The sequence below is a fragment of the Oncorhynchus clarkii genome, chromosome 16 (assembly GCF_045791955.1).
Source record: "Oncorhynchus clarkii lewisi isolate Uvic-CL-2024 chromosome 16, UVic_Ocla_1.0, whole genome shotgun sequence".
Taxonomy (NCBI): Eukaryota; Metazoa; Chordata; class Actinopteri; order Salmoniformes; family Salmonidae; genus Oncorhynchus; species Oncorhynchus clarkii.
This window is the reverse complement of record NC_092162.1, coordinates 39,965,072-39,979,358: the sequence shown is the minus strand read 5'-3', so window position 1 is coordinate 39,979,358 and position 14,287 is coordinate 39,965,072. Positions and strand designations below refer to the sequence as shown.

The following is a 14,287-nucleotide window of genomic DNA, read 5'->3' as shown; positions in this document are numbered from 1 at the left end:
TTTTGTAAGCCCATAGGGCTCCCGAGTGGCGCAGCATATCAGCACTGCATATCAGTGCTTGAGGCGTTACTACAGACACCCTGGTTCGAATCCAGGCTGTATCACAGTTAAGAATTTGTTCTTAGGATTTGTTCTTAACTGACTTGCCTAGTTAAATAAAGGTTACATTCTAAGAAGAAAACATAACCATGTGTGTGGTGTATACTTTTGTTTCAAAGTAGATTTGTTTAAGACTACCACGAAACACTGTGTGTGACCCTGATTTAGCCCACTGCAGTAAAAGGTTAACCCTTACCTCAATAATAACTCTTACCTAAACCCTAACTCTAACCTTAAACCCTACCTTAACCGTTATAAATTTCAACTTCAATGGGGTGACGTCAGAGTTGGGACGTCCCACGGATCAGTTGAGACTTTTCCAGTGCCCTATGCTATGGAGGACAGCCAAATAACCATTTTGGATCATTTTATTCTAAGAGCGAACACCAATGTTATGAGAGGCGGTTGGTTCAGAGGGGGCGATGACGAGAGAGGCGATTAAAAAAGTGAAACTATCTAGAAAAAGTTGTCAGCACTTGAACGAATTCATTGCAAATAATAGTTCAATGCGCTGCATTCATGAAGAGGCTGGCATGGATTTAGAGTTTTAGCTATCTCTAAGATCCTCTGATGTGCGTTTTGGAGTCTTACTCCGTGCCCGTGACAGTGAACGTGCCCAAACACGTGGCGGAGACTACGAAAAGTAGATAAGGGTATTGCGTTTCGTATCACTTACAAGTGAACTTTGGAGATATTAAACAACTGGAAATGTCCTCCATCTTAACCAATCTACACTGTCAGTGACAATGAATGCGCCTAAAGATGATTCAGTTAGGTCTACATTTGGAGAATTGGCTTGATTACGGCTTAATCTCTCACTCTGGTCTCATTTGCTTATTAGGCTACATTGCTTTTCATTTTGTTCATTTAGTTTTCAAATTCATATTCACTGGCCATATGACTAATAAGGAGTATTACGCGGTTATAAGTAATTTATCAGAATCAATTATTCATTTTTAAGGGCTTGGGAATTTACCAGAGTCTAGGACACCAAGCACTAATTCCATCCTTTAGGCCTATCCGGCGGGGGACGCAAGAATATCATCTCACAAGTTTATAAACGTCTGTATAAGTGGTTTACCATAACACTATACAGGAAGTACTATCTGGCACAACTCTGCAGAGATTCTAAGTTATGGCAGCAGATTCACTTGGTCGTTTTGTTTGGGGCCTACACCTCAAATACCTTCCTGATCTTTTTGTACCTCCTGTGTGATAGAGATGGAGTGAGAGTAGGCTAGGTGCTTGCATGCATTTATAGCACTTGCAGACAGGAGAAATACTGCCTATCAATCGATTCTCCGTATACTGCTGCATCTCTGCTAATTCTAAAAGAAGGACAAAGCTTGTTCCCTCATCATCAGTCTCTTCTTCTTCATACGCCGGTTCTGGAACCAGATTTTAACCTGTTGGTCGCTGAGGTTAAGGCGGTCAGAGAGCTCCCTCCGCCGCTGTCTGGTGATGAATTCATTCAGCATGAACTCGCCCTCCAATTCGGCCAGTTGGAGCTTGGAGTAGGGCTTGCGTTTCTTTCGGGTCCGGCTGTGCATCGGATACCACGGGGCACCTGGAGGAGGCATACAACAGATGTATAAGTCACAACAGTTAGGTCTAGAAATTAAGCTCACGGTCACCTCCAAGGGGAGGCTATGCTCTCCTTAAAATGTGACTTCCTGTGCTGTGCACATACACACAACCTGTTGTGTTACACTTGACTTGTTTTGGTTTGCAGTCTATGTCTGAATCTCATTCAATGACACGGGGCATGTTTGTTCAGAAGCAGCAGCTGGAATTCTCTGTGTCCTTCTTGTCGTGTTTATACATAAAGTCAAAGGGACCACTAATTTACAGTAGTTTGTGTCACATGAAGTTTTACTGACGCAGTTAAAGCTACATTAACGTGATAATTAGGCCTAAATCTTGCCTTGCAAATACCCCTACTTATTTACCAGTTTCCAGGCATATTAAACGACTCCTTATTGTACACAGCGACAGATATTAATTCAGTTTACGAGTCATTAAAACGAAACCCCTCTCTATTCGATGCAGTCATCCACAGCGCATTACCTCTTTAAATCACTGCACTCATGTGTGTGCGTAATAGACATGTTCTAACAAGGTATATGATCCAAATAGACCGAACTGATACATTCACATCGATTAGGTTATTCAGATTTTTTGTCTCTGACTCTTGAGATAGGACAGTAAAGACCTAAGACCGTGGACTAAAATGGTCTGCAGTCTATATATAGCCTTCTGGTTGGTTCTATCAGTAACAGTACACAAACACTTGAAGAATGATGGAACATTGTATGGCAACCCCTAACCTCTAGCAGCGTTTGTCCAACATGCAAGTCAAGTCGCCTGCAGGCAAAAATCAAAACAATGTGATGAGCATCATGATTACGAATACCTAGTCTACAACAAATCCCTGGCTATGCTGAACTAGTACGAGTCATTTGATAATAAACAAGCATCTTTGGGATTTCTAATATCATATAACAGTGTCTGGATGAATGAAAATGGGACCCACCTCCGCCTGCAGTGATGTTGCCCGAGTGGACCGTGTGGTTTCCTGGTGACACCAGGGTCTGAGGGTCGCTGGAGGACGGTTTGCTGCCCTCGTTTAGAAGCGAGGAGTTGGAATCGGATTCCAGAGATAGGCAGGACTGCGGGTCTTGAGTGAGTTGCTCGGTCCCATAATCATACTTGGAAAAGGCACCACTGTTGTTGCTGCCCATGCCAGTGTGCATACCGTGATCAGATGTTATGGATGATGATGTGTCCCTCGCCCTATCCTCTCGTTTTAGGCTGCTCCCCCCACCACCCGAACAGCTCTCTCTGTTGCTTGCGCTGCCGTTGCTATAATAACATTTACCCTCCTCCGGTCGAGTAATTTCACACGACCGGTTGAAAGAAGGGTTAATAGATACGGGGCTGCTAAAGTAGGATTGAGAGTATCCATTGCACGGCTCCGATGGGTTCCACGGGAGGGAGCAAACATTGTCCCTTCTCGGGTAGGGGAGAGACGGTAGCCCCGCCAGTTGTCCCCCCGAGGCTCTGAAATTCGGAAAGTAAAAAGTGTCTCCAGTGTGGATGTTTACCAAAGGTCCCACAAACCCGGGATTAAGAAGATTATGCTCGCCCATTTCCGTGGGCCCGACCAACAGCTTCTAGTTTATTGCAATCTGACATTTAACGTAGTTAAACCTGGGGGTGCAAATGATTGGTCAAACCCAAGTCACGTGGTCTGAGGGCTAATTTATTCTACACCAGGGTACCACCCACTTGGTCCATCTCAGACAAAACAAAACATTAACTTCTGTATTATGGGGGTTTATATGCTTTTTTTTAAAGTGCTATAAATATTTTATTAAATATGTAGAATCTATTTTTTATTCTCTGGAAGCCAGTAGAGTCCAAACCTACTTCTCTATACTGTACAAACATGTGAAACTGTCCCTAGTCTCGTTTAATATCTTTATTAGCTGGCAAAACTTTTCAAATATTATTTCTTATGAAAACTATTTATTTCCCAAGAAGGAGAGGGTGCATAGGACATCTTGTTTTCAAGCAAATTACGGTTGAATTCAATGTCATATAAAGCTGTGATGTCCCTCTTTTACAAGCTTGTTTTAAGAAAAGACTGATGTTCATTGCTGCGCTCTACTCATATTTACAGTATCGGGGTCAGCGGGTTGAAACCATTGGCTCTGTTAAAATCAGACGATATTCAATAAGGTTACTTTAAGAGCATATATTTCACATAATATTCTCACATGAACAACTTTAACAGATACCCCCTATAAACGTTCGCAGGCAGACTCGATGGGGATTGTTATGCCTCTCACTGTTCTTTTATATTAACTTTACAAGGTAGCAGAGGGCACTTAAGTGATTCAATCAGCGGAGAGTATGAACCATATTCCATTAATTAGTTGATTTGTGATTTTGAAGATGCTATGTAGGTATCTACTATGCATCACAACACAGCCTGGTCTCATAGACTGGACGTAACATAGTAGATGTAAATCCGGGACACTCAAATTAGTATGATATTTTACGTTTGATATGGTTACATAAGACAGAAAGAAGGTTACTTAACAAAAACAAAAGTAGGGTGGTTGGTCAGAGTGGAGGGTGGGTGTATAATGCAAATGTCTAACCTAACTCCTAACCCTAACCTTAACCTTAACCCTAGCCACCTAGATTTTGTTAGCCACACAAATTGGAATTTGTAACATATCATACGCTTTGAAAATTCTTAACATGTTGAACAAATTGCAATTCATAACATATCATACAAAATGGATGAGATAAGATATCATACTAATTGTATCCCAGATGTACATTTACTATGTTATGTCTACCCCCAAATCCAGGTTGCACAACATAGCCTTTAACCTTGTGGCCTCATGGATGGAAAGTTATTACTATTTTTCATAATTTCATAATTAATCAGCTTCTCTTTTTTTACGCTGAAAATCCGATGTTTCTATGTTAAACCGTTTTCTTATATTTCAGTCTTCATATTTCAGGATGCTAACACAACATTGAATTCATTTCAACTCTACATCTGACATTACAGGTGTATTTTTTGTAAGCCCATAACCATGTGTGTGAGGTGTATACTTTTGTTACAAAGTAGATCTGTTTAAAACAATCAAAAAACACTCCGTGACCCTGATTTTGCCCACTGCAGTAAAAAGTTAATGTAGTTAACAGCCTAGAGAGCCATTTTGGAAGGGGGTGGGGGGGGGGGCTGATACTTTCTTATATAATACTACAGAAAAAATGAATGCTCCATCTCAGCAAACAATCGAATCACTTTTTTTTAAACGCCTCCTATGAATATGGCATGCAGCCAACAGTGCATAAATTCAGGTGTGGTGTAAAGACTGTCAAATTGTTCAACATATACCGTCTTTATAATCTGCCTATGGATGATATGATACCGTATTCGTTCTTTCTTCTACTCCCTCTGGTCTATAGATCATTTCATCAATTGCATTGGAGGGATCTGGAAATACTACCTAGACAACTTAAATCCATGTAATCTTAGTTATACGGACACTCATTTAAATTCTTCCAAAGTTACGTCACGCTTCACCTATCTATTTTCCACCGGGGCAAGACCAACCAATGAATGTATAGATCTGCAAGTTTGTAAGCATATATTATTATCCCTTTTAAATTGAATATATAATGACTTTAGTGCGCATATGTGTATACTTCTAGGTTTAGACTATTTGCTTATAGGTTCCCAGATGTCTATACCACTGGTGACAAAGTATCATATTATGACTGACTTCCTAAGCATAAATACGTAAATGTATTAATAAATACATATTCCTCTAAGTATTTTAGTGCAACTCAAGTGCGTGAATGTCTATTTATTGATCTTAAAACATGTTAGCCACTCACATTATTTTAGGATTTTCAATTTAATAGCATGCACGGTTTCACATTATAATGACATTACATCATATATAACTGTGTATTAAGGGTATGGTAAAGCAAATATAACTCGTTGCCATCCTATTTGTAAGCCTATATAATACTAATAGTAATACTAATGGTCTGCTATAGCGTGAATATATCATTCTTTGTCTAAATCAAGTTGAGCATTAAATTATGTTCATATTAGCCTATGCGTTATAACATAGCCTAACTATATAACAACATCGGCAGGGCTAAATAATACCCCCCAAAAAGGCCTATTGACAACATCATTGCAGTTATATAACATTTAATAGATTTAAATGTTACGTGTGTGGCATTTTGTACTTGCATGTTGAGTCTTCCTGCATAGACAAGCGCTACAAACCTGCCAATGAAGTGTTATCTGAGAATTCTAGTCGAATTAGCATGACATACTACAATGCCGCAGCACAATTTGCCACTCAGCCGTTACTTGATGCAACCCAGACGTTATTTGATCCAGCGTCAGCAGTGACAGATTTCATAGAGAATCTGAGGCCAGTGAGCCTCGGATCCTAAATAGAACGAGAAATAAACATGTCGAATTGGAGACGCTCCCTATAATTATTCGAGGTTTAATCTCATCTCGCGCACTTTCGGAATTGCATCTCCAATCATCGCGGACCACTGTAACAGTTAGTAAGCCTCACAACGCAGTACAACATCGCGTGCACATAAAGGTTATATGTTATGAGAAACACACGTCTGTCTGAGCATTATTGAACATCACTTGGTGTCGGTTAAGTTCACAACTTCATTACTAATAAAATAGGAATTAATCTCTTCTAGTAAAAGTTTCCCAATACAAATACTAAAAAATACTAAATTACAAGACGAGAACAAGTCAGCAACAATGTCATGATAAGTCCACGACCAATTGCAAAGTATAGCTTTAAATATCTATATATCTTTTAAAAACAATCTGCATTATATAATGGTTCCACTTTACCTCAGAGAGAATAGAGGCCGCAGCGTCATTATAGTGCGGCAGACAGCAAACCAGACCCTCCAATACCACAACGCCTTCGATCCACACCAGCTCTCCAACAAGCTGATATCATATTCACACTTGCTTACCAAACGATTTCTGGATTCAAATGTGAGCAATTCTCAACTGTCGTTCTGAGAAAATAAGTATTTTTGATATCTTATTTTACAAAACAAATACGGAGGTTAGGAAATAGTGCTTGTCAGTTCAAGGTCACTGTCTAGTGCACTGTCTGGAGTCTCCGGGTTTGGAATTGCTATCTTGGAATCTCTCGGCCTGTCCAGACAGGCCAATAGGGTAAACAAAGGTCTTTTTTTCTTAGCTTTTCTGCAGACAGGTTGCCACGGTTATGGCCTGGCAGTGAATCTTTTTTTTTGTGTGTGTAAATTCCCCCCAAGAAGACCTCCCTTTGCACAACGCGGGAAGAATTGCAAGATTTTTGAGTGTATTTAATTCGATCTAAAATTGTGAACTCACATGCATGATCCAATTGTCAAAAATCCTTGGGCTACTGTTGAAAATAGGCTTCTGTTATAAAATGTTGTTCTATTAAACTTTATTCATAATTACGATTTCATATCAATAAATATGTCTAAATGTATGTAGGCTACAGGTATAATAAAGCGGCTTGTGTTACAATAGTCGGAATTTAAACACCAGCCTAATGGTTAACGCACACGCTTTGAACTTGACCGTCAACGACGACATTATTTTTTTTCTAAAGATCATGGCGACATATCATATTTGTGATGCCTTTGAATTAAAATGGAAGAAATTATAAAGTTATTGAACAATTCGGCCAATGTGATCCTATACGTAATTACGGGTATTGTTCAAGACACAGATAGGCTTGTATGTGTGTATGTGCGTGTGTGTGGTTCCGCCAAGCAATGATCAAATTACTTCAAAAACAGCTGAGAGAATTGATCAATAAATTGAGTGGTAAATCGATCACAATCTATATATTTTAAATCATTTGACATACTGAGGCATTTTACGCATAGCCATATTGTACAAATATATTATTCCCAATCCGTTGGAACAGCAATTAGTAACAAAATAGGTTAAACAAAATCTGCCAACGACATAATTTATAGCGTAGTTATACAAATAAAAATAACCCATTAACGCAATATCACAACTAACACAACATAAACCATTCATCGGAATCATTTAGAAAATATTATCTTATAGCTGTGAGTGGAATATGTGAGTGGGAAAAGTCGCTAAAACTCTCAAAAACCCTATAATATCTTCGTTATGTTGGGATTTAAGAAACGTACCAAAAATCTATTTGGACTCATAAGCAGAAACATGAATTTCGGCTGAGCAAATTCACATCTCATTGAGTAACTACTACTAATAGGCTACACAAATAGGCCTACCATCGCCACAACGAACCAACAATATGCGTATATATTTATATATGTATGATATATGTATATATTATAGCGACAACACAATTAAAACATCACCAACAACAATAATAACATACAACAATTATAAAATAGATATAACAACAAAAATACACCAACAATGATAGAAATACAAGCATTTTGGTGATAATAAAGCTGCATGAATGTAATATTATTATATATTGATGGTAATTGGATTAAGTGTTAATAGCCTAATAATAATCATAATTGCAAGATGCAATATGCAGCATCGTTAGATGTATGTGACTGACTGGATGAATGCAGAAATAAATCTAGGTCCCGTTTCTACTTCCGGATATTTTCAACTTGTCACCACCAGAGGTTATCAGCCCCCTTCTCAATGATCTGCCTTTGCCCTCCAGAACGCTGCTCAGCAACATGGTGGTTGGGGCCAGAGCCTTCTATTTGGTTGGGCCTGGGCCTGTAAACAACGACAGAGCTAACCACTGTAGCCTTATTTAATATTTAACCAGACTAGGCCTAAACATTAGTCAATGACTTAATTTAAATCGTAAATATCAAAGTTGAAATTTTTGGGCTAATTGTTATGTTCTAAAGGAAGTGTGTGCTATTTTCAATGGACAAATAATGACATTTCATTAGGAGAAAGGTTGTCCTGTGTTTTCGATTTGATGAAATTAGATAGATAAATTAGATAGAATGCCACAAATGATTCACAATATCCGGTGAATAAAAATATAAATCAAAGAATTTAAGCCTGAGAGGGAATGATTCAAGAACGTCGACAAACTCCTGCTATATTTTCAGTAAATTGTCTAACCCGACACGCAATATCTAAGCTTGTAACATCATAAATATGATTCCATTTTCATAATTATCAACGTTCTATTCAGATATTGCAGCTTGAGCGTGAAGTAACATAATTAAATGGGCTAATATAATATCCTGGGTTCAATCATGTGAACATCTGAATGATTGTTCTAGATTTGTCATGATTCCAATTGTCCATTTACTTATAGTGTAGTTAGTGCAGCTACACGATGAGGGAGAGGATAGAAAGGCCTCACGTTGATAACATCCTTAAATAAAGCCCTGTGATTTGCTCGTCCAAACGTGACGACATCCCACGTAATCAAATAATGGGTGCAGAGTGAAAACAATGAGGTTGCAACTATCTTTTGTAAATGTTTTATTAGAGGTGACCAATTGCTAAATGATCCTACAATCAACTCTATTCGTGTATTATCATAATTTATCTGACCAAATACTTTTCCAGAGTGAGTCAATTCATTTTCATGTTCAAAGCCCTTCTTTGCCAAATACAGCTGGATTTTCCGAACATAACAATGCAAACCCGTCATTCCCAAAAACGAAAATAGATTCTGCTTTTATAAGCCTACTAAGCGTTACATTTCCAAAGTTGTTCAAAATTGACATTGTTATTACACATGAACTCAAAACCATATATTTGTTAAGGGCCCATAGCAGCTGAACCAAACAAAGTTGAACTTTCTAGCACACAAAAAAGAACAGACATCAGTTGGCTAAAATATGCTGTCATTTGACCAATTATGCATAAATATATTAAGGAAAATGGCCATTACCTTTAGTCATTATACTGTGGGGCGACGTCTCACTTTCCGCATATAATTTCCTCTCAGACAGAAGCTGCATGTGAGGTGAACCGTGCCTCGAGCTCAGGACACAACATGGCTGCTCGAACTGCTCACTGCAGTCAGATAGGTGGTGTCGGTGTTCGGAGACGTCAACGTTCTACCTGTCCTTCGTGGTCAAAAAAAAAAAAAAAACACACACACCTCATGTTGAGTGAACGAAACCATTGGTGGTTGGTTTTGAGTAGCGGGGGCTGATAGTGCGAGATAGGGGAGAGAGGAACCCACTTTGAGAGAAAGGCATGCTCTGTAAAACAGAAAAGAAGACACAGAAACCCACATGTTAACGATAGGGCTCACTCAGAGTTGGTCAGCAGTCAGGGATGGATCAGTAGGATATCCTTGCTTTTCCCCTTTATTTTACGTATTTATGGCACGTCATTAAGTCTAGCTGTCTAGACAGGGAAAATAACACCTTGTTTGTCTGCAAACAAACTGCGGGCCTTCCTTGCGACGTGCCCCCAGCCCACTGTTCAGTATTCAGGTGCTGATCTCATGTCAAGGTCAAAGTGACTGGCTGCATAGTCACGGTCAAGGGTAAAGACGTCAGAATACCGCCAGGTCCAGGCCAGGTATATTACAATACCAGAGGAGCCACATTCCAAAATGTAAAAAAAAAAAAAGGGAATCTATATGTTTTGTATTTGTTTCATAAAGTTTCGAAGCATTATCAGGTTGATCAATGATGCTTATGGCCACGGTAGTCCCGTCCGTACCGCGTTATGTTTCAAATAACAGAGAAATAGGACGAGTGTTTTGAATTAGATTCTCTCTCTCGCTCTCTCTGTCTGTCTCTCTGTCTCTGTCGCTCGCTCATTTTATGTGTGTGTGTGTGCGCGTGTGTGTGTGTGTGTTTTCGTGCGTGATTGCGTATGTGTGTGTCCTTCAACAAATCAATTCAAATGCTATTGGTCGCATACACACATTTAGCAGATGTTATTGCGGTGGTAGCAATAATGCTTGTGTTCCTAGCTCCAACAGTTCAGTAATTCCTAACAATACGCACAAATCTAAAAGTAAAAGAATGAAATTAAGAAATATAGAACTATTAGGAAGATGGGATGTATAGGCATTATGGACAGTATGTGGATAGAATATGTAGTATATCTGAAGAATACATGGATATAATAATATATGTACAGCAATAGTTGAATAGGATGGCCTTGACTAGAATACAGTATATACATTTGAAATATGTAAAACAGTATGTAAACATTATTAAATTGACCAGTGTCCATTATTAAAGTGACCAGAGTTCCAAATCTATGTACATAGGGCAGCAGCCACTAAGGTGCAGAGATGAGTAACCGGGTGGTAGCCGGGTAGTGACAGTGACTAAGTTCATGGCAGGGTACTGGGTGGAAGCCGGCTAGTGATGGCTATGTAACAGTCTGATGGCCTTGGAATAGGCCTGATAACAATAAACAATATCTAAGAATATTTATACGGGTCCTATCAAATAATAACAATGATGGCCACGAGTATAATACAACTGCTCCAATACATTTACAGAATGTAAGGACTTTATTTGACGATACACAAACAAGGATAGAAGAAAGACTTTGGGCCGAATTATATAGCTTCGCGTGTGAGCCAACTTCGCGCACAGATCTCTAATTTACTTCAATACAAGTGCACCTTTAAATACTTTCTCCACATTCCCTGAGACATGATAGGATAGATACAACCAAACATACAGTATATCACATATGGTATTACCTACGGATACGAAATGTATTTTGGAGGCCTATAGTCCAGCCAGGTCACCAGTGATACAAGTCAGTTTTCGACCTCCATCCATGTCTGACAACGTCGGGATTTGACGTAGAAACCGGTCACTAGGGGAAACAGTGAGCGCTTCAGGTAGGTTACCGGTGTGCCTCTGGGTGTGCCTTGCATGTTCAAATCCAACTAAAGAAAGTCGTTTTTGAGATTTTTGTTTTAATCCTATCTCTCAATCCTTAACCCTTACCTTAACATTTCGGAGTTAATGCCTAACCTTAACCTTTCGGAGTTCATGTCTAAACATAACCTTTAAACACGTTTGGAACAACTTGGACATCTGCTGATGGAGATACATGGATGAACATCTAATTCTGTGAGAGCTTCTTGCAGCCAGCATTTTAGCTGTTATCTAAATGTATGCCTGTTAGCATGAAAATAAAGGCACAATTATAACCTATACACAGTGTTGGGGAAGCTATTATGAAAATGTAGTTTATCAAGCTACCAATTATTTCACACTGGAAGAAGATAAACTACACTGAAGCTAAACTAAATTTACTTTGAAAAAGTAGTTCACTACATCCAAACTACCTGGGCTAAAATAATTACCATATCTAAAATCTGAAATGTCATAGATTACAAATTGCAAGACAGATCGGTCTGGAGGTTAACGTAATGTGTAAATTAGCCTATTAAACAAGAAATTATGTTTCAAGTGAGAATTGAGCAGGTCTGATGTCGAAAAAGAACGGACATCTTGGCTACTTGACCCATATCGTTTAATTTTAGCAAAAAACGTAGTGTGTACCAGACGTTAGCTACACCACTACATGGCTATAGTATGTAATTAACTACTGAAAACACTACCAAGATTTTAATTTAGTCCAACTACCACCAAGCTACAGCAAAATGTCATATAATTACAAGTCGAATTACATAGTTCACTACTCCCCGTGATTGCCTATACTGATATCGTATTCGTTTGCTGCTCAATACCGAACATGAGACAAGCGAATACTGTAGGATATTTTAGTTTGGTGGCAACATCATGGGAGATTTTTACAAACAAGGCACATTAATTACATAACAACATATTATTGGCAGGGGGATGTATTTTCGTATGGGTATCCTGTTGCTGTGTCCTGGCACATCTAATACGTCATTTATAATATCTCGAGACGAGTTAGACATGGTGATCTCATATTGCAAGCCTCCACTTTAAACTTTTGTCGAAAGGTTCATTCTCTTATTAAACAGTGCAGTATAGGCCCAATATACAGGCCTGTGTTAAGTGGGCATATAATATAGGCCTATCCATGCAACCGATCCTCGGCAAACCATCCAATATCAGTCATTTTTTGTCCTATGGATATCATAGACATACAAGCATACATGTCAAAAACATGCCTATCCAAAAAGCATATAGTACTCCTTTAGGCCAGGGTTGGGCAACTTTTATTGGGAAGGAGGCCACAAAAAAAATATCAACTCATCATGAGGGGCTGCAGTGGTTCGCAGGTCTGCACACCCACATCTATACCCACACATCCAGACTACTGATTTGAGCAGTCAATCTATTTGTGCAAGTTACACGCAAAAGAAAAAAGGAGCGTAGAGAAAATGTTGCAGTTGTAAATCAAGTCCTCTGCAACTCTACACATTTTTCGATGGGGTGGAGATGCATTTTTTTTTTTTTGCAATTGTATAACAAATTCCTGCAGCTGCAATTTGCCCATCCCTGCTCTAGGCCATATATCAAACGTCCCTCAAAACCAACGGCGACGTGACAAGCCCACAAGCTCATGGGGATGTGAGATGACATTTCAAAAAGAGTTCCACTGAGTGACTTAGAGGAGACAGGAAAGAAACACGTCATTTAATTCATCATATTTCAGCAACATCATGTTATTCATCATCATTTATTTAGGAAACACCTTACCAGTACGTTTTAAACACCACAATACAGTTCACATACTGCACGAAAGAAAGTTACAAGACAGTCTGTCTGCTTAGAAGGCGTGTGACCAGATCCAAATGTTGTTGTTTTTTTTACTATACATAGGCCTACTATAAACAGAAAACAAAAGAAATCGATTGTGCATTTATGTGTAATACTCACTGACTTTAATTGCTTACAATCATTCCAGTTGCATGACAGAGACATTATCCTTCACTGATAAAGGAACACACAAAGGGTTTGAGACGTTCCAATTGACAACCCTGTGATACGAGAGAATATGAATTAAATAATAAAGGCATTGCACTCTACATGTACAACAATAGCAGCCTTGCTTTTACCTTATTAACAAAACATATCCTACAGAAAGAAAACATATATAGCTTCTGAAATCGGGGACAGGGGCGGTTTTGAACAAAACCATTTTATCATCCGTAGCCCCTGCAAAAACCCTCTTGAGTTCTTGGCTGAGGAGAATACATCTCATGTAGTTTTTTTCTGTAGACTTTCGAGTTCATTCGTTGTCGTTCTCCCTGACCAGTTTATGTCCATATTGCAATTCTCTTTCTGTTGATGGCGCGATGAACACATCTAATATGTCTGTTTTGATTTGGCTGTCTGTTGGACGAAAGATCCTGGAAATGTCAATTGGTTTGGAAAAAAAAACACGCAATCCTTGTGTCTTTTTGAAATACAGATATCGTTTTAAATATTATATATTTATATATGTACATTCATATAAAACAATGTTTAACTGATTTCTCAATATTTTCACAGTTTTTATAGCATTTCTTTCTCTATATCGAAAAAAAGAGCGGTTGGTGATGGCATGGATGTGTGGACTGTTGGTACTTAAATAAAATACACTGCCGAAGTATTCTTCAGGCTTGGTTGTCTCTAAGAGGTAAATTATGGATTGAAAGACGGTGGGGATATCAGCTGTAGTGTACAAAGGCCCGGAAATCTA

General features: G+C 38.8%; 1 protein-coding gene across 1 annotated transcript; it reads right to left on the bottom strand.

The window, feature by feature from the left end:
• Positions 1-1,427: 1,427 nt before the first annotated feature.
• LOC139367599 (homeobox protein Hox-C12a) lies at positions 1,428-3,248 on the bottom strand. The gene is made up of 2 exons (XM_071105861.1): positions 2,633-3,248; positions 1,428-1,666 (listed from the first exon to the last, which is right to left on the bottom strand). Exons 1-2 carry the CDS (start codon positions 3,246-3,248, stop codon positions 1,428-1,430), a joined length of 855 nt encoding a protein of 284 aa, XP_070961962.1.
• Positions 3,249-14,287: the final 11,039 nt, after the last annotated feature.